The 26,930-nt window shown below is 33.1% G+C and overlaps 4 protein-coding genes across 4 annotated transcripts; 2 read left to right on the plus strand and 2 right to left on the minus strand.

Moving 5' to 3' along the window:
• On the minus strand, positions 1-1,680 carry LOTGIDRAFT_233114 (hypothetical protein; the record flags this gene model as incomplete). Its single annotated transcript, XM_009058656.1, has 3 exons — positions 1-689; positions 919-1,077; positions 1,449-1,680. 3 exons carry the CDS (start codon positions 1,678-1,680, stop codon positions 349-351), a joined length of 732 nt encoding a protein of 243 aa, XP_009056904.1. The 3' UTR covers positions 1-348.
• Positions 1,681-4,256: 2,576 nt separating this feature from the next.
• LOTGIDRAFT_216779 (hypothetical protein) lies at positions 4,257-14,315 on the minus strand. The gene is made up of 9 exons (XM_009058657.1): positions 14,216-14,315; positions 12,517-12,564; positions 11,978-12,017; positions 11,305-11,356; positions 10,349-10,424; positions 9,668-9,771; positions 6,701-6,903; positions 5,527-5,572; positions 4,257-4,575 (listed from the first exon to the last, which is right to left on the minus strand). The coding sequence occupies exons 1-9, from the start codon at positions 14,235-14,237 to the stop codon at positions 4,543-4,545; spliced, it is 624 nt and encodes a 207-aa protein (XP_009056905.1). The 5' UTR covers positions 14,238-14,315; the 3' UTR covers positions 4,257-4,542.
• Positions 14,316-14,614: 299 nt separating this feature from the next.
• On the plus strand, positions 14,615-17,784 carry LOTGIDRAFT_233116 (hypothetical protein; the record flags this gene model as incomplete). Its single annotated transcript, XM_009058658.1, has 7 exons — positions 14,615-14,672; positions 15,420-15,624; positions 15,865-15,950; positions 16,274-16,396; positions 16,683-16,875; positions 17,151-17,239; positions 17,613-17,784. The coding sequence occupies 7 exons, from the start codon at positions 14,615-14,617 to the stop codon at positions 17,720-17,722; spliced, it is 864 nt and encodes a 287-aa protein (XP_009056906.1). The 3' UTR covers positions 17,723-17,784.
• Positions 17,785-19,696: 1,912 nt separating this feature from the next.
• On the plus strand, positions 19,697-26,360 carry LOTGIDRAFT_233117 (hypothetical protein; the record flags this gene model as incomplete). Its single annotated transcript, XM_009058659.1, has 6 exons — positions 19,697-19,906; positions 21,071-21,250; positions 24,066-24,120; positions 24,541-24,704; positions 25,159-26,182; positions 26,207-26,360. The coding sequence occupies 5 exons, from the start codon at positions 19,697-19,699 to the stop codon at positions 25,174-25,176; spliced, it is 627 nt and encodes a 208-aa protein (XP_009056907.1). The 3' UTR covers positions 25,177-26,182; positions 26,207-26,360.
• Between the last annotated feature and the right edge of the window lie 570 nt (positions 26,361-26,930).

The following is a 26,930-nucleotide window of genomic DNA, read 5'->3' on the forward strand; positions in this document are numbered from 1 at the left end:
AAAAAAGCCGATAAAGAGATCGCCATATACCCCTGTCTTATAATGACCAGAAAAAGAAGAACATTGAGAATAGAAGACGATTAAAACATGGCTTCAATTCCCTATCATGTTTGTAATAATTTGGTATATATATCTGAAACACTTCGTAATAATATTTGAAAAAATCACATTTTATCTGAAATACAATAATAAAATATTTTCACTGTTAAAATACTGCTCAATACATCAATTTTAGAACGATATAGAAATAGAAATATTACAATTTTAACTATTCATATATTATATCTAATAAGAACATTGTGGAGAGAAATGTCTCCACCAAAGGACTTTCTTATTCATCCTAATCTGCTAAACAGCAACCATCCAAGCTCCGTTTTCGTCTTGGTATTTCCGAACATATAGCGAGTAACCACTGTCCTTTTCACTAGATTTTTGAGGTAATTCAGAACTGATCTGTTGTGAAGATTCTGGCATATTGTCTCCTTTGTATTTATCATTATTGATGTTAATAGAACGGTCACCACAACATGTGCAATTTTTATTGATTAAAGGTGCTACCCCAATAACACAACTCATAATATTGAGTGTCATAGAACAAATAGCTATGTGATACGACCAGGATATCTGAGTATTTTCTATTTTGTAGATTTCATGTCCAAATATGAGTAACACCAGTAATGTACATGTAACTGAAACGTAAAAAAAATGTAGGTAAGTAGATAGATAAATGCTCATTGCACAATGTTTTTCTGAGATTTAGGCTGAAAAAAAGAGTAAACCGGAAGTTACTCTTCAGTTACCCCTACAGACAAATATCCCAAAGCTTACACTGCCCTTTAGTGTTACAATATTGTTGCGAGTATCATTCTTGATTTTTCCTCTTTGTTTCAAGGCAACGATAGAAAATTTCAAACTCACAATAAGAACCTAGAAGGCACATCAATACTCCAAAAGCTTCCTTTTCATTATTCTTTATTTTCTGAACTAACATAATAGACAGGGACAGTAATATCTGTGATAAAATACTAACTAAACCAACCAATGTCAACACTTGAGCACCTTTCTTCCATTCATTTCCTGAAAAAAAAAGAAAGAAAGATATGCTCTGCGAGATATTCTGTTATATCAGGTCGAGGGGATATTGAACACAAGTTGGAATAGGTAAGTTGCCTTGATATTGCATTAGTTGACATACTATTTTTTTCTGAGGCAGTTCATGTACAATTTTTATTCGATGACTTTCATATTTTCAGGGTTGGACAACGACATCTTGAAACATATCTGTGAGAATTTTGAAATTGATCAGTTTGCCAACAGCTGAGATACTACTTGTCGAACTTTGGGACGCTTACCATCCCGACCCATGCAGGAATCGAATCTCCCATACCCCAGCTGATAGAAGCATCGTGCCGCCTGTTATTCTCATTAAAATATGAAATATGACCAACCTTTATATACATTATCATCTCCAGTTGTAAACGATGTACAAATATGTGACACACGAGTCAATCTACACTCTCGCCATAATCCATACAATTTGTAGTCATCGCCATTTAATGGTTGCCATGCCCAATGAGTTGTGGACATAGAAATTATATGGAGAGCTAAACAAACCAGAAATCCAACGACTGCTATGAATTCTCTCCATAAAACTGAATCTTTTAAAATGGTTTTTGCCATTGTCACATTTTAACTCAAATGATCGATTGGTCAAGTTTGAACTTTATTGGCAAGATCTGATGGATGTATTTTTTCAAGAACAGATACAGCAAAAATGTCTGATCACAATATAGGCTTATACTATTACATTATCATTCTACAAGTCACAAATTTCTGTCTTTTACGACACCATTTTCAACATTATACTGCAAGTAAAATAGGTGACGGTTCTAAGTTAAAATATACATAATAAACAGCGGCATATCACTATCAGCTGACTAGGGTCAAGGTCATCAGAAATATAACTGTTTCCAGAGTTATTAATTCAATCATAATAATACGAGTTGAATATATACAGATGGTATTCCAGTTTGCATAATAATTACCAACAGACATTTATAACAATTTCAATCATCGTTATTTTTGACATAGACTTTTTGTAATCTCATGCGCTGATTCGAGCTATGTTTTCTGTGCGCCAAAAATTTCACACGTTTACAGCATGATGTCGAAACAAAGTTTATCATGTCCTTGTATAAATAGTGCACTGCCAAATTATGCCAATTGGCATCGGTCCTACATAATTATGCAGAATTCAGAAATAAGTTCAAGTTTGAAGATGTGTCACAGTGACTTGATAAACAAATGCTCGATGATGGAGACTATTATAAAAAAACACAAACCTCGGAGCACAGCTTAAACTTATAAATCGAATTTTAACCATTTAAGTTTCAGTCCACTTTCAATTTGTTGGTGATTTGGCGATATTCACTCAACTTCCAAAGTATATATATTATGAATGATAAATACACATTTGGTTATCACTTTTACCTATCTATATTATAGACTATTTCGTCGTAATTTAAACAATACGGAGTATTAAAACTTGATATAATATCAATAACATGTATATAATAGAATATGCAAGGATCACAGTTGGCAATTTGTATCGATTCATTCACCTTTAATTATCAATCAACTGTTGCACTTTTGACCCTTTATGGTGAAGTAAAAAATATACCAGGAAAATTATCCCACCCACTGTACTATATAACCACTGCCCTCAAGCAATTGACAAATGTTGAACTACTTGCACTGTCCATTGTTTCTTATATATAAACATGATTCCCCAACAAACCACTTTGAGACAATTATCCGCAGTTATTTTGAACACTGACTCTGTGCGAAGACAGGATAAGAATCCAATGAATGCCCCTGTCCATGTGGCCTTCCTGTGATCAAATCTATATTTCTTCCTATCTACAGAATGTCAAGCTATTACGAAATTACTTTGACTGTAGGCCTAATAGTAAATGTTCTTGTGTCACGGAATGCTGCAATTTGATTGGATGGTACGTCAGCGAATATATAGGCAATCAGAGTCCTCGACAGCAATTTTATCTTCCGTGATACAAGAAAGGTTACTATTGCATATGTACGAAGTTCGTAATAGCTTGACATTGTGAAGATGATGGTTAACTTGCCATTTCACATCCATGGTTGTCTGAGCAGAAACGAAGCTCAACGAATAACGAACACAGTATAACCAAAATTACTTCGCCTAGATCACCATCCATTGCAACTAATTTTGGTGTAAATAACCATAAGACTTATGATCAATTATCTATCATTATCACTATACTAAAGAAAGCAACGTGCCGTGACATGTCCTCATTTCCGTCAATTTAAAAGTAAGACAAAACTCGAATAGGTATTTTTGATACATTAATAACTGATTTTTCGTTGATTATGCATATGTACCGAATAACTTAAAACAATGTGTGATGTTACTTAGTATAATAGGAATTATCTCTGGTATTCATAGTTATTCACACGTTTGTAATTAAGATTACATAGATTTGAAAGTTCAGATATCCATAAAGAAGACTGAGATTTATAAAATATTATGAATGTAGAGAAGATCAGAGATGAATATAGGATATTATGAATGTAGAGAAGGTCAGAGATCAATATAGGATATTATGAATGTAGAGAAGATCAGAGATGAATATAGGATATTATGAATGTAGAGAAGATCAGAGATGTACATTGAAGATTATGACTGAAGAGGAGATCAGAGATATATATTGGAGATTATGATCGGCAGAAGATCAGAGACAGAAGATCAAACTTGTAAATCAAGGATTATGAATGTATAGGGAAGATCAGAGATGAATATTGATGATTATGATCGGCAGGCGATCAGAAGATCAGAGACAGAAGATCAAACTTGTAAATCAAGGATTATGAATGTATAGGGAAGATCAGAGATTAACATTGAAGATTATAGATGTAGAGAAGATCGGAGATGAATATAGATAATTATGGATGTTGGGAAGATCTTATATCAGAGATGCGTATGGAAAATAATAAATGTAGGGAAGATCAGAAATGTGAATATATAAAAGATTATGGATCAAGGGATGGAGAGATGAAATCCTTCATTTCTTTACTTACTAGTGAAAGAATATGGGTACATGGACCATTAAACCCATTCATAATGATATGGTACATGGTCAAAACTAAATACCAATACAGTCTAAGTAAGCCATAGCACTGAATATTTTATTTTGGCCTCAAAAACAATAACAGATTTTAACCAAAATACCATTTATCTTCAAAGGCTCATGTGGAAGGTGTTTCAGATTGAACTTGTACAATAAAATAGGTAATTTCAGATAAGTGTCCTATTTTCATAACAAACAATCCTTTATACAATAGTTTGAAATATCTTAATGTTGTTTCATAGCATGTGCTGTAATCCATAAATGTTCAGATTTTTACATATAAAAATAAGTAACACATTTCAGACAAGTTTCTTGTTTTGATGATCACTTTGTCGTCAAGCACTTTTAGTTTATGTTTATAAATTACAAATATCTGCTACATAAATTCATCTGAATCATTTCCTCCATCCTGTAATGGAGATAGATATTTACATTATGATAAATTGATGGATCTCTGGTGGATATTTCAACCATAAATGACTGATGAGTCAATTCCTTGTTATTTTCTACCTCCAAAAGTGAGAGGATTTACTCAGCAAACTACATGAAATGATTTCATTTAAGGGATTGTAGTGTATTTTCAACTTTTGTATGACATTAAAAATCCTCTTCTAACCAATAGTTATTTTTACAGGAACCACAGGCAGGAATGGGAAAGCAGAAGAATAGCTGTATTCTGAACACTTAAAGATGGGTTCCCTTATTTTAATTTATGAAAATGAAAATGCTAATACTTATATAAATAGAAAGTAGAGGTGTTCTAATGACTTGGACAAATACCAGTTTGTCTCACATCTCTATAATTAATTCATAATTAGAAAGGTCAAAAAGTCTTCTTTTTTTTGTTTATCCAGACTGTACATACACGGATATTTATGATTGGTTGAAACTCTTAATTATGTGCAATAAGAACATAATGATATCATTAAGAATATGTGATAATTCATCACCATTTAATCAAATAGTTAAACCCATCTTTAAATAGACATGCCCCCTTTCAGTCCCTATATATACAATCCCAACATTCCACAAATCATTCTAAATTGTATTACTAAGTTGATATGCTTTATACTATAAACAAATTGCTACAAACACTACATAAAATTGGCTAAATCTCCACTACTCGTATATTTTTTTGTTAAATTTTTATTATTTTAAAGGAAGTGGTAGTTATAAAGAAAAATTTTTAATTTAAATTTCTGGAATTGAAATTTTATACAATTAAAATAACACTCTCGCAAGTGACAAGTGATACTTTTTGTAAAAATTAAAAAATATTAACCTCAAATAACTTTATCCTGGAAACCAAACATCTTGATCAGCATTTTATGTTTTTTATAATATTTTAGTTGATACTTACTAAGTTTGTCTTCATATTATCTTCATTCATTAAAGTGGAATATGACCTAAAAAAATATGGAATTTATATATCAAAGAGCATACATTGATTTATGAGTAAATGGTAATTTCAAAACTTGGTTCAAATAAGTCTTTGTTCATCGGTGGATTTACCTGATGAACTATACAACAGATTCCCTCTTTAATCCAATTAATACATAAAACTAAGTAATAGTTCATTACATAATAGTTCATTTCAATAAGAAAACGTGTAACAATAATTATTTAGTTAGTGGATATATATTGTCTTATATAGAGATTATATGCTTTAGTTATGGTCCAACTGACTTTAAATTGTGCGTCCATTCTAAGCGGTAGTATCCTTTGAAGCATTAGCAAAGTACTTTTTATTATGTACAGAAATATATTCATTAGTAGAATCCTTTTCGAAAAAAAATGCAAAATGAACATAGCTTTACTTTAATGATCACAGATTCACAAGTTGATCTGGCTTGAATGTGTTTGATTTTTTGATAAAACATATCATTACTGAATTATTTAACTATGAATATTGGTACCAGTAATAAATATGAACATTAATAACTTCATAATGATATTGACACACATACAAAAGATCAAAAGAATCAATAGAGAATTGTAGTCTGTAGATTGAGCACGAGCCAAAAAAGTAAAGAAAAAAAAACATACGCGATATCTCTAAAGAAAATCATCGGATCATCACCAAATTCAATAGTGCACATCTTCATAATGATATTGACACACATACAAAAGATCAAAAGAATCAATAGAGAATTGTAGCCTGTAGAGTGAGCACGAGGTAAATGTGAACGGACGGACCAACCAACAGGGGCAACCACAATATATGTCCATACTTATGTGTGGGCGTATAAAAACGAACGCGAAATCAGAGTTTTATGCGATATCTCTGAAGAAAATCATCGGATCATCACCAAATTCATTAGTGCACATCTTCATAATGATATTGACACACATACATAAGATCAAAAGAATCTATAGAGAATTGTAGTCTGTAGAGTGAGCACGAGGTAAATGTGAACAGGGGCAACCACAATATACGCCCATACTTACATGTGATGCGATACAGCATATTTTGTTTCCTGCTATATCAATATTTTCATGTATAAAATCTGTACAGTATAAAAAACTAATTTTACCTTAATTCAGCCTGTTCTTTCCGCACTCTTTCTTCTTCTTTTTCTTTTAATTTTCTTTCATGCTGTAAATTTTTCTCTTTTTCTCTTTCCTTTCTATCTCTGTCTTCTCTCTGTTCACGTAGATCAGGATGTACTTCTTTCTTTGTTTTATTTAATCTATTAACTATTTCATTTATTCTTTTTTCTACTCTCACCTTCTTTACCTGATGATAAACAGATTAGACCTTAGACAACCCAGTTTCCTTCATCGTGTCTGATGGTTTGGCGCTATTTTTGGAACCAGACCAAATAGCTGCTTTCTCCCCAAGCAAATTAAAAAAGATAGCTTGCCAGGCAAGGTAATATACGCCCACTGATAGCTTTGTTTGAAATTGAATATTTGTTAGAAAATAGCAAACATAGACACCAGGAAATATTCAACTTATACCCAAATCCATCACAAACTGTGCCATCACATGTTAAAAATCAAACACATTTGTAAGAATAACGGCAATAACTTGTATTTTATATTTCAAAAGGTTTAGTTTTGATTGTGATCAATTTCATCAAGTTGTAAAATTTGTTTTAGACTTCTGCTTTGCAGAATAAAAATTACATGTTGTACAAGATTTTTGATCAGATTTATCCTTGGGTGATTTCAATAAGTCTGTCATGAATTGTGTATTTGCAGATTATATTCAAAAATATAGGCAATAATTCATACTACATATTTTTCGATTTCCCTGATTTTTCTATAGGGTTTATCCTTGGGTGAATACGAACACTCATACCAAGTTTCGTCAAAATCTGTCAAGAATTGTGCCTTCTAGAGTGTTTACGAGCTAAAAATTGAACGGTTTGCAAGAACAAGGGCAATAATTCATACTAAATATTTTTCCTATAGTAGCCTACTTATCCAGCAACTCAATTCAATCTTCCAAGAAACAAAACCTTTCCCCTATGACCCATGTTTAATTTCATTTTGTATCAGCACAATTGGTGAAAATGAAATGATTAAGCAAACCCTTTCTCTTGAATGACATTTATAAAATGAAATCAGATAAACTGCTGCATCTTGGGATGTCACATGACTAAGCTATGATTGGATATCTGTCTTGGATTTTCCACTTGGTCTATTTATAGTATCTTATGATGCTGTACATGTATGGTGGCTTGTTAGGGGCATGTTAAATGATTAAATTAAATTTTCTTATTTGTTAACCAAAATAGTTTCTCAGGAAAATAATGACATCTATTGTAAATTGTGATTATGAACAAAAATATTGTGACTTGTAGAGTCCGTCAAGAATTGTGCCTTCTAGAGTGTTTACGAGCTAAAAATTGAATGGTTTGCAAGAACAAGGGCAATAATTCATACTAAATATTTTTCGATTTCGCTGATTTTCAATAGGGTTTATCCTTGGGTGATTACAAACACTCATACGAAGTTTTGTTAAAATCCATCAAAAATTGTGCCCTGTAGAGTGATTACGAGCTAAAAATTGAACGTGTTTTCAAGAACAAGGGCAATAATTCATACTAAATATTTTTTGATTTCGCTGATTTTCAATAGGGTTTCTCCTTTGGTGATTACGAACACTCATAACAAGTTCCGTTAAAATCCTTCAAGAATTGTGCCTTCTAGAGTGTTTACGAGCTAAAAATTGAACACGTTTTCAATGACAAGGGCAATAATTCATACTAAATATTTTTTGATTTCACTGATTTTCAATAGGGTTTATCCATGTGTGATTACGAACACTCATACCAAGTTTCGTTAAAATCCTTCAAGAATTGTGCCTTCTAGAGTGTTTATGGGCTAAAAATTGAATGCGTTTTCAAGAACAAGGGCAATAATTCATACTAAATATTTTTCGATTTCGCTGATTTTCAATAGGGTTTATCCTTGGGTTATAACGAACACTCATACCAAGTTTCATTAAAATCCTTCAAGAATTATGCCTTCTAGAGTGTTTACGACCAAAAAATTGAACGCGTTTTCAAGAACAAGGGCAATAATTCATACTTAATATTTTTTGATTTCGCTGATTTTCAATAGGGTCTATCCTTGGGTGATGACAAACACTCATACCAAGTTTCTTCAAAATCTGTCATGAATTGTGCCTTCTAGAGTGTTTACGAGCTAAAAATTGAACACGTTTGCAAGAACAAGGGCAATAATTCATACTAAATATTTTTCGATTTCGCTGATTTTCAATAGGGTTTATCCTTGGGTGATTAGTAACACTCATACCAAGTTTCGTTAAAATCCTTCAAGAATTATGCCTTCTAGAGTGTTTACGAGCTAAAAATTGAACGCGTTTTCAAGAACAAGGGCAATAATTCATACTTTATATTTTTCGATTTTGCTGATTTTCAATAGGGTCTATCCTTGGGTGATAATGAACACTCATACCCAGTTTCGTCAAAATCTGTCAAGAATTGTGCTTTCTAGAGTGTTTACGAGCTAAAAATTGAACGCGTTTTCAAGAACAAGGGCAATAATTCATACTAAATATTTTTCGATTTCGCTGATTTTCAATAGGGTTTATCCTTGGGTGATTACAAACACTCATACCAAGTTTCGTCAAAATCTGTCAAGAATTGTGCCTTCTAGAGTATTTACGAGCTAAAATTAACAAGGGCAATAATTCATGCTAAATATTTTTCGATTTCGCTGATTTTCAATAGGGTTTATCCTTGGGTGATTGCGAACACACATACTAAGTTTCGTTAAAATCCGTCAAGAATTGTGCCCCTGTAGAGTGTTTACGAGCAATTGTGGACGGACGGACGGACCGACGGACATGGGTGACGACAATATACGCCCCCCATTTCATGTGGGCGTATAAAAATAATAATAAATTCAGTGCATTCAGGTATAATTTTAAAATTTGTGAAAAAATGAAGTGGGATGTGACTGAGGGTACAAGCCCCCTCCCTGTACCCCTACTGCTCATAATACTGACAGGACCTCTAATAACTTACATCTTTTTCTTTATAAAATCCAACTTGGCCAACATCCATTTTTGGAGTTTTCTTTAAATTTGACCACATAGTATATACAACATCTACATTATTCATTTTATTTCCTGAAAAAGATGTAAGAATTCAGTGGTGAACAAAACTAAGCCCAAGCACAAGAAGGTCTTTTGTCAGCAAAACATTGTTTCAAGGTTGAATTCTTGAATTCTGAACAAATGTTTCCAGTCAGTTGTGTGCGAATACATTTTTTCGAAAAAATTTTCGTCCTTAGCCAATCAACATATGTGAAATAAAATTATATTGGAACCTTGTGGTCACGTAAGACAAAAGTCATGTGACAAAGCGGCATATGCAATGTTTCTTATGAACATTGTGCTGTGCCTAGCTTTAATAAGATGTATGCTTACATAGAAACAATGGACTACCAATGGCAGTTCTGATTACTTTAGACTCCATTGCAGCTGTAAGTGATCTTTGAAATGATAAGCTTATAGCAAGGTAAAGGGCAATCACTTAAAACTGATGATTTGGAAATTCCAATTCAAAATCATACCAGGTTCTGTCAAAATCTGAACACTAGTGACTATTGCATTCACGTGCCATTAATTTACAGATAGATTCAGACTTCCAACATTATAATATGACCATTTTATGATCACTTTATTTTTTTCAAATTCTCCTTACCATTTATACTGTTGGCCTTGACTAACTGAGCACAATCATCTATCACTGCTTCACTTAGATCTTCTAAATTTTCACCCTTAAAAAATAAATAAATTATAGTATTCTCATGAACTCCAATGCAAACCTATACAAATGGTGTGTTCATTAATCAAAATCCACAAGCTGATAACATTTGGATGTAAGACATTAAAAAAGCCCAATCTCAGGCATAAATTGGAAAATACTTGTTGTAAGAAACCGTCTTTTATAGTCATATGATCTATATGAATACCTCCTTAAAGGAAATACATAGAAATTGCAATCTAAACTCTAATAATAATATAAAAGAAAAACTCCTGTGGCAATGTATGTGTTATTATTGGCTTTTCCCATCATAAGAGATATATTTCAAATACTCTTGTGCAAAGACATTGTGTTTCTCCTGTGATTTCTGCATGTTTCCATTCAAAAGAACTACTCTCTGGTCACATTGAGTTCTCATTGGATTTTTTCTCTCATGTCACAAATATTCAAAATATGATTTTCAAGTGCATACCAATTGTCTTAGAAGCCTTTGAGTCCATGAATATTTAAGTTGTGAAAATTTTGCACTTGAAATGAACACACTTCTCTCTAAGAAAAACACAAAGACAACCTAAGACCCTCAGCAATCTTTTGAGATTAATATTTCAATTCATACAAAAATGAACTTTTGATGTGGCCAGAGAGTAGAACAGATTTATATCATTGTCTAACCAAATTATAAAATTTATGAATACTTGTTATCTAAATATACAATGAGACATTAGGTCATGTTTCTAAAATTCATGATGACACTAAAGCCAATCTTGTACAAATGGAATTACCTAGTTCCACTAGTAAATCTTTAATCAACAAACACGCCACATATACATAAACACGTTAAATACATATTATTAATACTAAATTTCAGAAAGAATTAATAATAATAAACAAACCTGATGTAACCTTAAGTAGACATGAGCTGATGAAACTTTATCCACATGAAACCTGGAGAGAAAAAGTTTACTTATGATATTGTATACCTAACTTTTCATAGACATGATCAACATAGCTTTTAGTTGGTGATTGCATAATTCATTAGTTTTTCAACGGGTTTTATGGTTTTTAATATAGCTTTGATGCAAATACAAATATTAAAATAAGATAGCTTGCCAAGCAAGGTAATAAACTCCCACTGGCAGCTTAAAAAAAAATATTTGGCAGTGCAGTAACAATTACCTGTATGAAATATTCAACCTTCAGTCTTACACATCTTTTGAACTTTTTTGGGGCAGTTTTGCCTACTAGAGTGTTTATGAGCAATTGTATATGGACCAACGGATGGACATGGGTGACGGCAATATAAGCTCCACATTTCATGTGGGCGTATAAAAAAATATTGGAATTTCAAGCCTTAATTTTCATCTATTTATGTTTCAGTATTGAGGCAATCATTTTCAAGACAGTGGTTTCAATAGGTGTAACAAGTAACAACAGCTAATCATAATTACCAAGCCTTCATTGAGAAAGGAAAACCAGACAGGGAAAAAAATACATTTTGTCTGACTTGAACCCTACACATTCATATGTGAAAAAAGCACAAGATAAAAACCACATAATAATATTTACCACACATCTTCTGGCCAGCCCCATCTAATCAACTCCTCATCTAAAATGGTAAGAGGTCAAATATATGATGCTGATAAACTAATATAATAGGATATTATTTGATTCCTTGTGCACAATATGATGTTCAGATTTATCTGAAAACAAAAGTAGATTTCACTTTGTCTTGTGGGCTGCAGTAATAGTAATAATATATGAATTAGATCTATACCATTGATGCAAAATATTTGTTTTTGTTAATATTTTTAAAAAATGCCAAGTTAGACTATCCTACATACTTTTTTCGGAGCTTATCTCCAAATGCAGACATGAGAACAAGTTCTACTTGTCCAGCTTCAGTAGGGACACAGGCTGAAAATAGGTCGATTGTCTGAAGATCGCATAGAATGAAACTCTGAGGAACAAAAGCATGTGTTTTTAGGTTCTGTTTCAACTCCTCAACAATTGAAGTATTGAGACTATTTTAACAGTGAAAATATTTCATTATTGTACTTTGTTTCCTGTAATAAATTAACAAAAGAACAATGTACTACGGTACTTACTTTCATGTTTTTCTTCTCCCATGTATAACATGTATGGGGGTGAAACAACTAAAATGAAGAAAAATCAAATTTTATCAATTATAATCAAGGAGAAATTGGCCTATATGCCAGTATCACAATATGTTAAAATGTTATGTTTCTCTTTGGCAGTTTTAATTTTCGTGCTGTTGAGCAAGTGTCTAATGAAGTCAAATTGGCTATTCATTCATTCACATTCAATGGATGACGTAATTTGTGTTATGAGCCTTGCTTTCATTGTCTCAAAAACGAGGCATGAATAAGATCTAGAGTTTGCTATTTTCAGGGGTTTTTTAGGGCCTTAAATATACGTAAATAGTCTTCAGAACTACTAGAACTGCAAGAAAATCGCACAATGAAATGCCTTCAAATACAGTGGTGTAACCTATTTTCGTGGATATAAGGATTCAACACCGAATTTCGTCAAAATTAAAATAACAAAAAAAAAATTTTTATGTCTTAGAAGTGTCCTCAGATATTCTACAAAATAATTAAAATTGGTTTATTTTGATTTTCTTTATGAATCCTTCACTTTGACCCATATTTCATGGGCAACCAACTCGGCAACGGCGTCAGAATGCGTCACCTATTTTCGTGTACAATGTTTGAGAAAAACACGTTGTATGGATACCCAGTGTTATAATTAACTTCTCTTAGTATTTATCTTTAATATGAATTCATTATAACTAGTGACAATTCCTTCAAAGAACCACGATTTTAAAAAAAAATAGTGACTGACAAAATAAGATACGTAGCGTGATTTATCGCTAAAAGTCACTGAAACAACATAAGAATATGGTCCATTTTGTGCTCCATAGAAATTTTCTTCTGACACGTAATCCGCTAGTTGATCATGTGACTTCATTCGTTGGACTACATTCTAGCAGACGACACTTGGAATTCCGATTACGGCTAGGGATTATAAGGAAATTCGGCTGATAAAAAATGGTGACGTTTGGTAATAACTGAAATCCGCCATTTTGTATTTGTCAAAGTATACATTAATACATTTTACCTTGCTTGAAACTACTGGATTCATTCTACTAGCTGATATTGTACAGAAAACCAATGTTTATTAAAACAAACTAATGCGGAGGTCGCTCATGTAAATTATTAATCCTTTCCGGAAATCCACGAATAATAGGTTTCCACGGAAGGTTAGGTTACTCGACTGTATACTTCAAACTGGAAATTTCACTTTTTTTTCTATGTCATTTCCACAGGAAGTAGTATCAGAAATGACATTTTAACTTTAAAAATAAGATAATTCTGGACAGTTATGGATTTGAAGTTTGAAATTTCAATGGTAACTTGTGAACACTATTATTGATTAGTTTAGCTAAAAGTTCCGTTTTTTTAGAGTAAGGTAGTGGTAGGCCTACAATTGGTCGAAAGAATGTATAGATGTTGATAGGGTACATCCAAAAGAACAGAGGAATATTTTTAGATTGCATCAATGACTGTAAAATGCCATTTTCATTTCAGTAAAACCACTGAAAATATTAACGAATATCAAGTATGACTGTACGATGAGACGTTTGGAAATGTAGCCTAAAAAGGTAACCATATTTCAGGCTACATATTTCACTTGAAAATCATTGTGCTCAAATTGAGTAGTAGGTGGAATGCCGGAATAGATTCGTATTTTAGATCCCAGTTAAATAGAGCGACTAATACTTACTGTCACAAGAAAATATATACATTTTTGTTGTAAATAAACAAAACTTTGCGTGGTGAAATTACAAGACGGAAATTAACACTTCTCAGACCTTCAATACTAGAGACGAGCCAAAGGGAAATAACTTGCATGCAAAAAATTTACTTCAAAACACAACAGTGTATTCATAGATATCATGTGCATGTCTTGACTTACCTCAAAAATTGTTTAACTTTCATAAAGGTTTCTTGGTACGGCTTTCATAATCTTATCATCTTAACATCAATTTGCATAAATCGTTTAATTTTTTAAAGATTATGATTATGTTGACGGATTTTATTTTTGTATTTTCATTGACATATGGCTATTTACTATCAGTTCCCATGATAGGGTATAACTTGTAAAACTGTTTTGAGTGACACCATGGCGGTAGGAAAAGGACTAATTGTTTTCTTGACGCTTATAAACACCATTTTGGGAGGTAAGTTTAGGCCTACACATATTATTCTGTGGGCTATTGTAAAGGCGAACTTATACTTTGAAAAGGTAGCCTATATTATAGTTCTTCCAAAAAAGATTTTAACCAGTTACACAAAGGTTCTTAATTATGGAACCCGAAATTGTTTCAAGTCATCGAGTGCGTTTTTTTTTTTAGAAAAGTTAGCTAGCCCGACCCTACCCGACATGATATATAGCCTACGGATGGGTTAACGGCTTTTAACATGGTTAAATTTTCAAAAACTATCGATCCAAAAGTGGATCGGTGCAACTTTCATGAAAAGTGATGTCCGAAAGACCTGAATGACATATTCAGAAACTTGCGGAATCTATATAGATAGGCCTTACTGTTGAAAAATGTTGAAATTGGAACAAACGACTTAAAACTTCCAAACGTAATTGTAATAGAGGTAAAAGCGCACATCTTGGACTATAGCACAAGATGACTGAATGATGCTTTGGCAGTCAACTTAAAATTAGACCAACCATTCTTAATTTTTGTATTAGCTTTTATTTCTAATATAGCCACTTCAGTTAGGGTCTAAAGACTGACCTCTTAAACATTTGTCAAAATAACCTTTTGACCTGCCACTGCTTTAACCAATCAAATTTCAACCTTTCTCACAAAATTTGATTGATTAAAGCAGGGACTGGATGCTTTTGGTGTTAACCATATCACCAATCGTGTATTTTTAGAGTTAATTTCCAGATTCATCTGTTTGATTTCCAGCTGATGTGAAATGCCCAAATCCAGCCACAAACTGTTTAACTGAAACGTATAATGGTAAAGTTTTCCCCACCAATGGCTGTCTAGGCTGTCAAGATGGATGTAAACCAGGATTTATACAAACTTATAATAAAAGATATTATCAAGATTCTACATCATTTGGTGTATATCAATACAAAAATATCAACATTTCCAACAAATTCAATGTGTAAGTTTGATCTATAATTTTCTGATTTTCTCTAATAAATCAGACAATCTGCTTTTCCCGCTGGAGGAGCCTATCAGAATGAAAATTTAACGTCTTGTTCCACTGCAAATAAAGTAACACGTTAGATTATTGGTAATCATTTTATGAAAATAATGATTGTAATATTGTAATTAATTCATAGACGTTTTTTTTAAACTTTTACACACTAAAAATGTTTTAGAATGAATTTATACCTTTTAGAAATGAACCAGAATGGCTCTGTGTGCCTGGCGATTCTTGCCGCCCTGGCTATTATCTTGGTATGGCCAATAATAAATATTGTGCATGTAAGTTTTTAATAAAATCTTTCAATGGAATAAGTTCTCATCCCCAAGGAAGTATGGCGAATGGGGGTGTGGTTTGAACACGATGCCTCTTCAAGCGAAGAAGCCAGTAGAAGAAGGGAGAGTGTACGAGCTTCATAAAAACGTATTATCTCACTTTTACTTTGGGTTTTACATCCATTTTAGTCCATGGAGGGGGTAAAGGTTATAATTTCTTCATAGTGAAAATAGACCAGATGTCCAATATTACATTCAGGGCCTCGTAAATTGATGTTTTGTTGTTGATTGAATTTCTCTTTAATACCATTTGAAACTGAATCTTATAGGGTGTGGAGAGGGTTGTAGACATTGTTCAGGTTTTCAAACTTGTCAATCATGTTTTGGTGGATATCGACGAGCAACTGCGATACTATTTGGTAACAGTAAAACTACTTGTGAACATTCTAATGGTGAGTGTTTTGGAATACATAATCTAGATTTGGTGTTTTTTTTTTTGTATGAATTCAAATTCATTACTTTTGCTATCATACCACTAGCCCACTAGCTGCATCTTCACAATGTTATTACGAAGTTCTTTTTATACCTTGACTGTTAAATGTCCACTCTTCGATCGCGGATGTTGATAAATGCGGCGATTTGATTGGATTGTACGCTAGCGAAAACAGTCTAATCAGAGCTCTTGTACGATGTCATATGATCGTGAATACGTGACTATTTGAGTGATATTTATTTCAGTTTTATGTCCCGTACAACCACAGAACTGTGAATACAAGGCTTATGTGAATAGAGGTGCGGGTTGTATTGGGTGTCAGCTCTGTAAACATGGTTACACAGTAACATTTAACCCAAAATACACTGAGAAAAATACCAACCGCACTGCACCTTACTATGATTATAAAGGACTGAGTATAAAAGATGGTATAAATATGTAAGTTTTCTTCTGGTAATCTAAACAGCACTGCAGATATCCAATTGGACCAATACAACAACCAACAACTACCAACGACTAGTTAAGTTAAGATTTCAGCATCCAATGAAAGCGAACGTTACTTTGCCATCTACCAACCAACCATCTGATAATCTGAAGACAGAATTCTGATGTCAAGTCGAATGAAATACTAAAAGAAACATTTTCAATGATAAACCAAACCTGTCTATTGTCTATTATTGTGAATTATTATTTCTGTAATTACCTTTTTTCAGTAACGAACCAAGATATGTATGTGCCAAAGGAACAACTTGTAAAGATGGGTTTTATTCTAGAGTGGTAGACACTGTAACTTTATGTGAATGTAAGTACCACAATTTAAACGTTAGAATCATGATAGAAACTTGATATTACAAACTTTACATTAAAAGGATAATGTTCACCAGGTTATGGTGATCTGTAGGTGAATTTTTAGAGTGATTTAAGTATATTTTCAATGTTTTGGGGTTATTGTTTTCTTTGTATATTTTGAGGTTATCTCTTTGTATAGTTTGAGGTTATCTGTTTGTATAGTGTGAGGTTATCTGTTTGTATAATATAAGGTTATCTGTATGTATATTTTATGGTTATCTGTTTGAATATTTTATGGTTATCTATATGTATATTTTAGGGGTATGTATTGTATGTTTTAGGGATATCTATTATATATTACAGGGTTTTCTATTTGTATATTACAGGGTGTGGTGAAGGATGTACATCATGTACTGGAAGAAATGCTTGTACAGCATGCGACTCTTTACACCATTTGGAATCTACTGGAGTGTGTGTTCCACCAATTATTGGTTAATATACTGTAGAAAACTGTTTAAATGTTGAAAAATATTCGCAAATAAAAAAACTATCCAAATGATATTATAGATACTAATTCTTTGACTATGCACCGATGTTCATTTAGAGTAAAGCAAATCTTAAAATTACATAAGTGCCCTCGAGAATGTTATAAGATAGCTTGCAAGTCAAGGTAATGTACGCCTACTGGCAGATTTTAAAAAAGAATATTGCATAATATAGTTACAATCACCAGTATGGAATAATCAACCTTTAGTCAGACGCTTTTTTCGAACTTTTTTGGGTGACTATGAACAATATTATCAAGTTTTGTCCAAATCCGGGGCAAGAATTGTGCCTTCTAGAGAGCTCACGGGCTACAAAATTGCACGCGTTTTTTAAGAACAACGGCAATAACTCAGGAAAAACTTTTATCCTTAAACAATTTCACCAAGTTTCGTCAAAATTCGTTAAGAATTGTGCCTTCTATAATGTGGACGGACGGACGGACCATTAAACGTTTAAAAAATCAGAGTTCAATTTAAGTGGTATTTCTATGTATCAAATTATTAATCTAAACAATCACGTTTTATACGTTTTACTTCAAGGGAAGGAACTCTTGTTTCTCCTTTAACACTCTCTTCACCTTCCACTCTTCTTACATCCATACTCCAGTCTCTTCCAGTTTCTTTTTCCCCCTTAGCTATTCGTATCTCTTTCCTGTCTACCTACTTCCCATTTCTACTAACCACTGTCTCCGTTTCTACTTTGACTCTGGGCTACTGTTCCACAATTCCTCTTCACATCCATGTGCAGTATCAAATTTCGCTACTTACGCTTCTTCCTATTTCTCGCATTTTCCCTCACGTTTCCTCTTCAATCCTCTCTTTTCTTTTCCTTCGATCTCCTCTCTAATTTCCTGTCTCAAAGCTAATAAAGTCTCCAATCTAAATCGAACATAAAAAAAGTGATATAGACAGGTGGGAACTGTGCTTTATCATTAGCAAGCGTCAATATAGCTGGATTATTTTTCATTACCGGTATTTAATTATAACGTTCGTAGCACATAATGACGAGCTTATTTTGGTCCATAAATATAGTAGTTTGCTAAAGCATGGGAGAAGAAATAAATTAAACACAAGAAAACTTAACTTTTAGATTTAGTATGACCTTGAATTCTAAAAGTGCACGAAAACCGTTACTAAGTGATGGAAAGTGTAAGAAGGTGTGTATTTTGTCGTGTAAAATGTAAACAAGTAAACAATCTATGAAACTATTGTTTTAACCAGAGTTTTGGCGAACGTTAGACTGTTTGTTTACACCAGGTCAAAGAATTTGTATTATAGCCTGGTTGAATTGAAGCCATATTTCAGAGCTTTTTGTACATAACATAAACAACCAAGGAGGAGAAAGGTTGCCTTGCTCGACTCCATAATAAATTTGGTGTTGTTACATTTTCGAATACTTTCAATCAGTGATGTATGATTGAATGCGGTTACCAGGACTAAAATTCGAAGCAAACTAACCATGAATGGAAAAAATATTTTGTGACTGACAATTTGAGCAAGAGAATTTGTTTCAGTGTAACCTGCAACCACTGGAGCAAGTAAAGTACTTAGACTAGACCAAAAGAAGTAATTCTTATAGGAAGGCATCAAGAAACCAATACTTGAAGTAAGAAGGACACTAATTGCTGGTGAGAGAGACGAAATTGCCAGATCGTTGAGAGAGAGACAATTCGTGGTGGCATGAATAGAATTATATATAATTAACAGAACACGGAAACTAATTGCTAGACCTAAAGAAGGAACCACTGGTACAAGATATACATTGCATCAAATAAAGTACTTTCTGAAGCAAGAAAAGTAATGGTTGCATAAAGAAACTGTTTGTCCAGCAAACAAGAAAATTAACTTCTACAAGACATCATCGCTACAACAATTCGAACAAAAGAACTGGGATGACACAATGATTCTTTAGCTCTATCGTCAACATGATAACTTTATCTTCTACTGTGGACGAGGAATCCGCCTGTACTTCCTTTCAAACAGCTCAATTTTCACAGAATACTGCCCAGTTACCAGAAAGATACATCAAGAAACTTATTGAAACTGGCAAGGGAAGTGTATTGAATATTGGTAAAAGTGAAGAATCGAGAGAAAGGGATCTAGAAGCAGCACTGAATTGGATACGACAAGAAATTGTAAGTGTAATTCGGTTTACTTTCAGCGCCCTGTGATCTTGTCACGTTGTTGTAGTATGCATGATTTATGATCACGGCCATATATACCCATTAAAGCACATTTTTCAAGATTGTACACTTGCAGCATCGACCTGCACCATTTCAATTGCAAAAGCAATCAGAAACATGCATCTGCCTATTCCAGCCTCTGATTGTTATTTGACAATATTTGTCGGCTGGGGTAGGTTCAGAAAACATCGCCAGTTTTATGGGAATTTTTTTCTGAAGCCTCTGAAGGTAAGGTGTTTTAAGCATAGGCCTATGTACCTCGGGTGCACCTACTCCAGCAGACAGTTATCGACAAATAAGAGGCTGGAATAGGCAGATGTATGTTTCTGATTGTTTTTGCAATTGAAATAGTGCAAGTAGATGCTACAAGTTTCCCAAATGCACATAAAAAGTTTGGAAAACCTCCTTACAACCCCTTTAAGTCTTGACTTTGATGCATGTTACATGAATGATAAGCTTTCTTTAACATTAAGATTCTGTCAATCTCGAAAAATGTCCTTCAATGGGTATTTGGCCAAGGTCTGCATTTTATTTGTCAGAATACGGGTATAAGTATTTATTATATTGTTTGATCTATGATGGCAAATACCCAAAGATTTTTCCCAGTATTTGTCAGTCACAGATTGCCAATGTCAATTCGGTCTCGGTTGAAAGGACCACATCTTCGACAAATTTTGAAAAAAATTGACATTTCAATGACGATACTTTGTTTCATTTGATGTATGCACTGCTATATTCAAAGGGATTAATGGAACCAGGATAATATCCTTGATTTCTCAGAGAGTTTCCTCAGTCCACCTAGACGTAGGCATCTCATATATACATATTAACAAGAAAATAAGTTATTCCTATAATGTTGATTTTTCTAGTTTTATGACAAATATTTTGCCACAGAAAAGAAGTTATTTAAACATTTAGTGTTTATTTTAGATCACCCAGGAGGTGTTACGATTTTAAGCCTGGCTATATTTATTTTGTCGAGGAATCTGGAATTTCACTAAATATATACCATATTCCCCTTATTATTTTACGGAAAACAGAAATAATTCAAATAAATGTATAGAAACACCAACAGCAAGACTTAAGCGGTACTATTTTTTGGTATTATATTTTCAGATGTTGATGAAAGAACAAGACAAGTTTCTGTTAAAACAGTTTATTAACCTACGAACCACCATTTTACAATTACGGTGCATGTACGAACTGCACAGCTCTCAGAGTGACGTCAGTAGTATAGATGGAAGTACTTGTTCTTTAAGTAAAGTCCGGAGTAGATATCGCAGGTCTGATAAACACGTAATGGATTTTGTCTTCAAGACGAAATCTTTATTAACATTACCAGATCCGGCTAATACACAGACATTGAAATGGAGAAGTGATGAAATAATTTAATTATGAAACTGTTTATAAGTCACGGGTATTCACGGGGATTTGCGGGATGAATTATGAAATGGACAAAAATATTATAAAAATTGTGTTACAGAATGATGTTCTTTTTTCATATATTTCTCCTTTTTAATTCATAAATTAATGTGTCGAATTGCTTTGATTTATATGTGACCACTGACATTTAGTAAATTTTGGGGTTTTATATTCAGCTCTAATACCAAATTATGTTTATGGATAACTGCTGAATGATAATGCGTACGATCAGAGATAAAATACGGGTAGGCTACGACTATTTGACCCTTTTATCGCACGGTTGAACAAATTCGACTGAAAATCATTTATCTAAAACGTATAGACTAACTGCATGTTCTATACATGTATTTGGGTATCGTGTAACTGGAATGCCTTTTAAAGGAGTTATCTGTTGAACGCACAGCACCAGAGATCAAGAACATTAGGCATATGTTTCTTCAAACTGAAGATCAAGGATGTATAGCTGCATTTTTGTAAACAGCCCCGATGTAAAACTTCTTTTAGTCCAAGTGCTGTTCTGGTTTCTGGTGTTGTACCTGGAAATTGTTTCTTTGTGGATGGTCACGAGACTGTTATCACTGTAAATAGTCTATACAGGTTTTTACTCTTGAACACCGCCTAGACACGTCCCGAATACATATCTAATTCCAACGTCTGATATATCGGACGGTAAACGAGCTCTAAGTTAAGGTTACGGCTGTTCCTACACTTTTTCTGCAAATGTTGCAGAGATCCGATGTATTTTTTGGAATTCAATGTCGGGAATCAACCATATCGCGTTCACATCCAGAAAATTCCAGAAAGTTAGGCAAGTAATTCAAACTACCATTTCCGGTGTAACAAATACTAGTATCTAGATGTCATGGGTGATACTAAGAATGAGCAGTACAGGTATCCTATATCTATATTATATTGCACTCACATTGCTAATGGAGAATCGGTTTGCACAATTGCAGTAAAGAACGATAACCGTTTATTATGATATGAACAACCCAAAACTGCTAATTCGTATTTTGCATTTTTATTGGATTTGTGAATAGAAATAAAGTTATTAATAAGTTATTTCAGGTTCTTTTGGCCTCTTTGAAATTTGTATATGTACATTTATCATCTGAATTCATTGAAATTTTGTGAACTTGTATATATTAATGTATATTAAGTCGAACAACGGGTTCCGTTCCATAAATCGAACAACGAGTTCCACGTATATGTCGGACAACGAGTTCCACAAGTCGAACTAAGAGTTCTACAATTCGAAATAAAGCGTTACACAATTCGAAATAACGAGTTCCACAAGCCGAAATAACGAAGTTCCACAAGTCGAAATAACAGATGAGTCGATGACTTATTGCTCTTGATTAAGTAAGAAATTGTCAAAATTCAGTTTATTAGCACAATAGCATTGCTTTCCCACTCCCATATTTTCGTCATTAATTCGATTGGTAGAGAATTTATGCCTAGCCTACATCTCGTCAAAACAATTGCAAATAAAGATTCCTTCAAAAATATTCCTGCCGGAAAATGTCTGAATTAGCCAGTAGTGCTTCTCAACCGGTGTCCACATTAGCTAGCCTATTCAAGGGAGATAAATCAAAAAATTAGTGTAGGCCTGTCAGAGTCTATCCAACGGCCACAGAAATTTCTCGAATTGTAGGGCTAAATCCATGACGTTGTTCTTTAGTTTTGGAATTATAAGCCTGCTTCCCGAAAACCAATTATGTAACCGAGTTTCGGATTATCTGTTTCACACCGTTGTGACCGAGTTGCCTCCCTTCTGTTACTCTTCAAACAGTCAGTGTTCGGAATGGGAATGTCTTCCTCAAAAGTAGCCTCAAATGTTGTTTCGCGAAGCTTTCAGGTATTCTTATACATATGATGGTTTATGGCAATCCAGAGGAAGTGTGTCCTGAAAATTCAAGTGATTGTGCTGTCCACGAACTTGTCAATACTGTTCTGTCAAACAAATACAACTATTTTTTACCATAATTTTGTGAAGGGCATTTCAAGACTACGTTTAAACTGTCTAACAACTATCTTATTACTGTTTGTCCATTTCGAATTTCACCTATTATGTCTGAATGAATTTAAATATTTACTTATTAACTAAATTGTAGGCCTACTGAGAGTCCTTAGATTATCTTTGTATTGATGAAAATGCTAATCAATGATAAATTATTATTTAGAAAGGTGAAGTCAGCACATACTAACTTGGTGATTTTTGGACATGTTCACAACCTAACGATGCAACAAGATACATTAGGTGCTCACAATGGCGTGCATTGTCATGTCGTTCATGTCTTAACACTACACGGCTTCACACGTCATCGTGCTGTAGCACGAGTTTGTTCATAATATAGTGAAATTGCACTGTGTGAGCCTAATTTACTTATAAGAATGAGACTGTCAGCTTCAAAACAAGTTGATAGAAATATAAAAAATTTTTTTACAGGGGCTAACTTTCAGTCAACATAAACAACATTTTCTTGGATATAAGTTTGTTTCTATTCAATGGAATTTTACAAAATATAATATTTATCTTTGCAAACTTGTTCAGTACTGTCTACCACATCTAGGATATAGATAATATACTACCGGTGCTTAAGGAACATGCATGTCTTCAAAGTGCATAACTATAAGCTTATTTAGTGTAATTTTGTTAGTTGATTTGATTTATTGATTTATATTACAGGTTGTCAAGCCACATGTACCATCAATCAAATTTGGAAAATCTCGATCTTCTACAGGTAAGTGAAATTCAAACAATAATTGTCAATAATCTGTAGGACCATGTAAGCTGACCTTTTTTTTCTGCTTTGAGTAGGGGTTGTTGCATAATTAGGAAACTAGATAGTTCATGGCCCACCGTGTCAATCCAGTGGTCAGTCCGCTATAATTGACAGTTTTTGTCAGATTCTTTAATGTGACTGTGTAGGTTAAGATTGAATTTAGGTAAAATTTGAAAAATATTGATGGAGTTTAAACCCTTTGTGATACAGTACTGAAAATACCTGAAAAGTTGCATGTGATCGTGATAGAGGGCACAATTGTTGTCAGATTTTTATCATGATGATATTTATATTATGTTTACGAAAAATCTTACAGCCCTTGATATACTGAAAATTTACTGGCTTGTTGAGTCTTCCAATGGTAATTTTTTATTTCAGCCATAAAATATGATTCATCATCATCAACATCATCAGTTTCTGTTAGTCCCTCCAAATCTAGTGCCAGTAAAACACCACAAACCGTCACTAATATAGAATATGATGAATTACCTAGTAAATATAGACGTAAACCTATTAGTGCTGAAGAAATGGAATATATAGAGGTAATTATTGTTTACCTACATTCTTGACTGTTAATTATGATTAACAAGTAAAGACAAGTAATGATGTGTGTAAATGTCTCAAGGTACCCTAAAGAAATCAAATCACACATCTACCCTATATGATTATATACCATACAATTTTGTGCAGAAAAGTAGGATTTAAAACTTCATTTTACCAACCAAGTTACATTACCCTTTTCCAGAATTTATTCTAGGTGAAATCATGAAAATTTTTGCTTCAGTCCGATATCAGTCCGATGTCAGTCATAGCAGATCAAATAATGAATTTTCTTTTAAAATTATATATAGATTTTCAAGTACCATCTCTTCTTAACTTTGAAAGAAATTGTGCATAAAAATCACCTATTTAAGAAACAAGGGCCTCTACTGTTTAATCCTGCATGAAACCCTGTTTGTTTAGCTAAGTAACCTTTTGTTATCTTCACTATTTCAGAAAGGAGGTCCAGTTTGATATTAGTTAATTAGTTAAAGACAATAATTATATAATGTTGTTAAGATTGGAAAATTACATGTGTTAAATGGCTTCAAGATACTATTTCAAGAATATAATGTGCCAAATGGTTGAATATTTCCTGGAACTTTGTATTAATTGGTTCTAAGTACAGTGTCTCTACTCTTGTTACCATGGTGAAATAAGTACAAGTAGAGAAAATCTCTTCTGAATCTTCCAATGTCTGTTCGAAGTTTTATATAAATTGTCAAAAAATAAACAAAAAAATTTAATAAAATGTGAAATGTGTATTAAAATTATCTGATATTAAGTTGACTGGCAATATTGGCGACAAGAGTCTTGTCAAGAGTTTCACTAACCGGCTGCAGGCAACATGAGAAGACAAAAATCTTCATTCAGTTGTTTCCCACTATGTCATTAATCACATTCAGATCATGCAGTTGAAAGAAAAATTGAAATCTGATTGAATGATAATGCTCTGTCCTGCAGACAATAAAACAATCAGTGACAAATATCAAACTGGTTTGACTTCTAATCCTGTCGGCAACGCGATAATCTTGTCATGGAAGTGCTGAAATTTTACTCAAGATTTGCGTTGGTGACAAAGACTGTTTATGTGCCCGCAGCATTAAGTGATCTAACATTGGATGATTTGTAGTATTTAAAGTAACCATTAAATATTTTAAGAAGATTTGGCATCTTTATGAATAGTCTTGGAAATTAAGTTGTCATCTACCAACCAGCCATGTTTCACTTTTTCACGATTCGAGTTGCCATTAAACAATAAAAGCAACAAAATATGCATATTATATTTGACAAGTTTATCTATTTTGAGCCTAGCCTTCAAAAGGATTAACTTTGTCATGTCTTGAATGAAGCATTGTTATATTGAAATGAAATATGTATGTAAATGATTTGTTTGAAGAAAGTTTATGTGTAATATTTTTTTTTTTCCTCTTAAATCCAACAAAGGAATTAAGGATGTTTCACTAGTACTATTTATGTGGATCAGACACATACTATTTATGTGCATCAAACACATACAGCTTCTATTCACACCTCTCCAATTTTTCTCATATCTTATAAAATAAATGAGCAAATTTAGTTTCTGAATCCAGGTAGAAGTTGTAAAACAAACAGTTTCATGGGGTATCTTTTGACATACAAATTATAAGTATGGAAATAGAAAAGAAAGAACCATTTTTATACGCCCACATGAATATGTGGTCATATATTGTCGTCGCCCCTGTCCGTCGGTCAACGTTTCTTGTTAGCAGTATAAAGTCTACAGTTTTCATCTGATTTTGATGAAACTTGGTGTGATGCTTTAGATTGATAAGATCTCGAACAAGTAGTAACTTGACGCATTTTAGATGAACAGTTTTTGAGTTATTGCCCTTGACTTTGTTAAAACGCGTCGAAATTTGTTAAAAATAGTTTGTGAGCAAGATTGAAGCTACAGTTTTCAACCGATTCTGATGGAACTTGGTGTGATCATTGGAATTAATAAGATCTCAGACAACTTCTAACTTGATGCATTTTCGATGAACGGTTTTTGAGTTATTGCCCTTGACTTTGTTAAAACGCGTCGAATTTTGTTAAAAAAAAGTTCGTGAGCCGGATTGAAGATGCAGTTTTCAACTGATTCTGATGAAACTTAGTGTGATCATTGGAATTTTTAAGATCTCAATAAGTTCAATAACTTGACGCATTTTCGACGGTTTTGGAGTTACTGTCCTCGACTTTGTAAAAAC

This window comes from Lottia gigantea (genome assembly GCF_000327385.1).
Source record: "Lottia gigantea unplaced genomic scaffold LOTGIsca_35, whole genome shotgun sequence".
NCBI lineage: Eukaryota > Metazoa > Mollusca > Gastropoda > Lottiidae > Lottia > Lottia gigantea.

Excerpts from the sequence above, each read along its gene's own strand:
- LOTGIDRAFT_216779 (XM_009058657.1), bottom strand. The coding sequence starts at position 14,237 with ATGTATATATTTTCTTGTGACA. Across the intron at positions 12,565-14,215 it reads GTATATATTTTCTTGTGACA|TTGTTTCACCCCCATACATG; the intron begins GTAAGTATTAGT and ends TCTTCATTTTAG. Across the intron at positions 6,904-9,667 it reads GATTTTATAAAGAAAAAGAT|GTAAAGAAGGTGAGAGTAGA; the intron begins GTAAGTTATTAG and ends GTTTATCATCAG.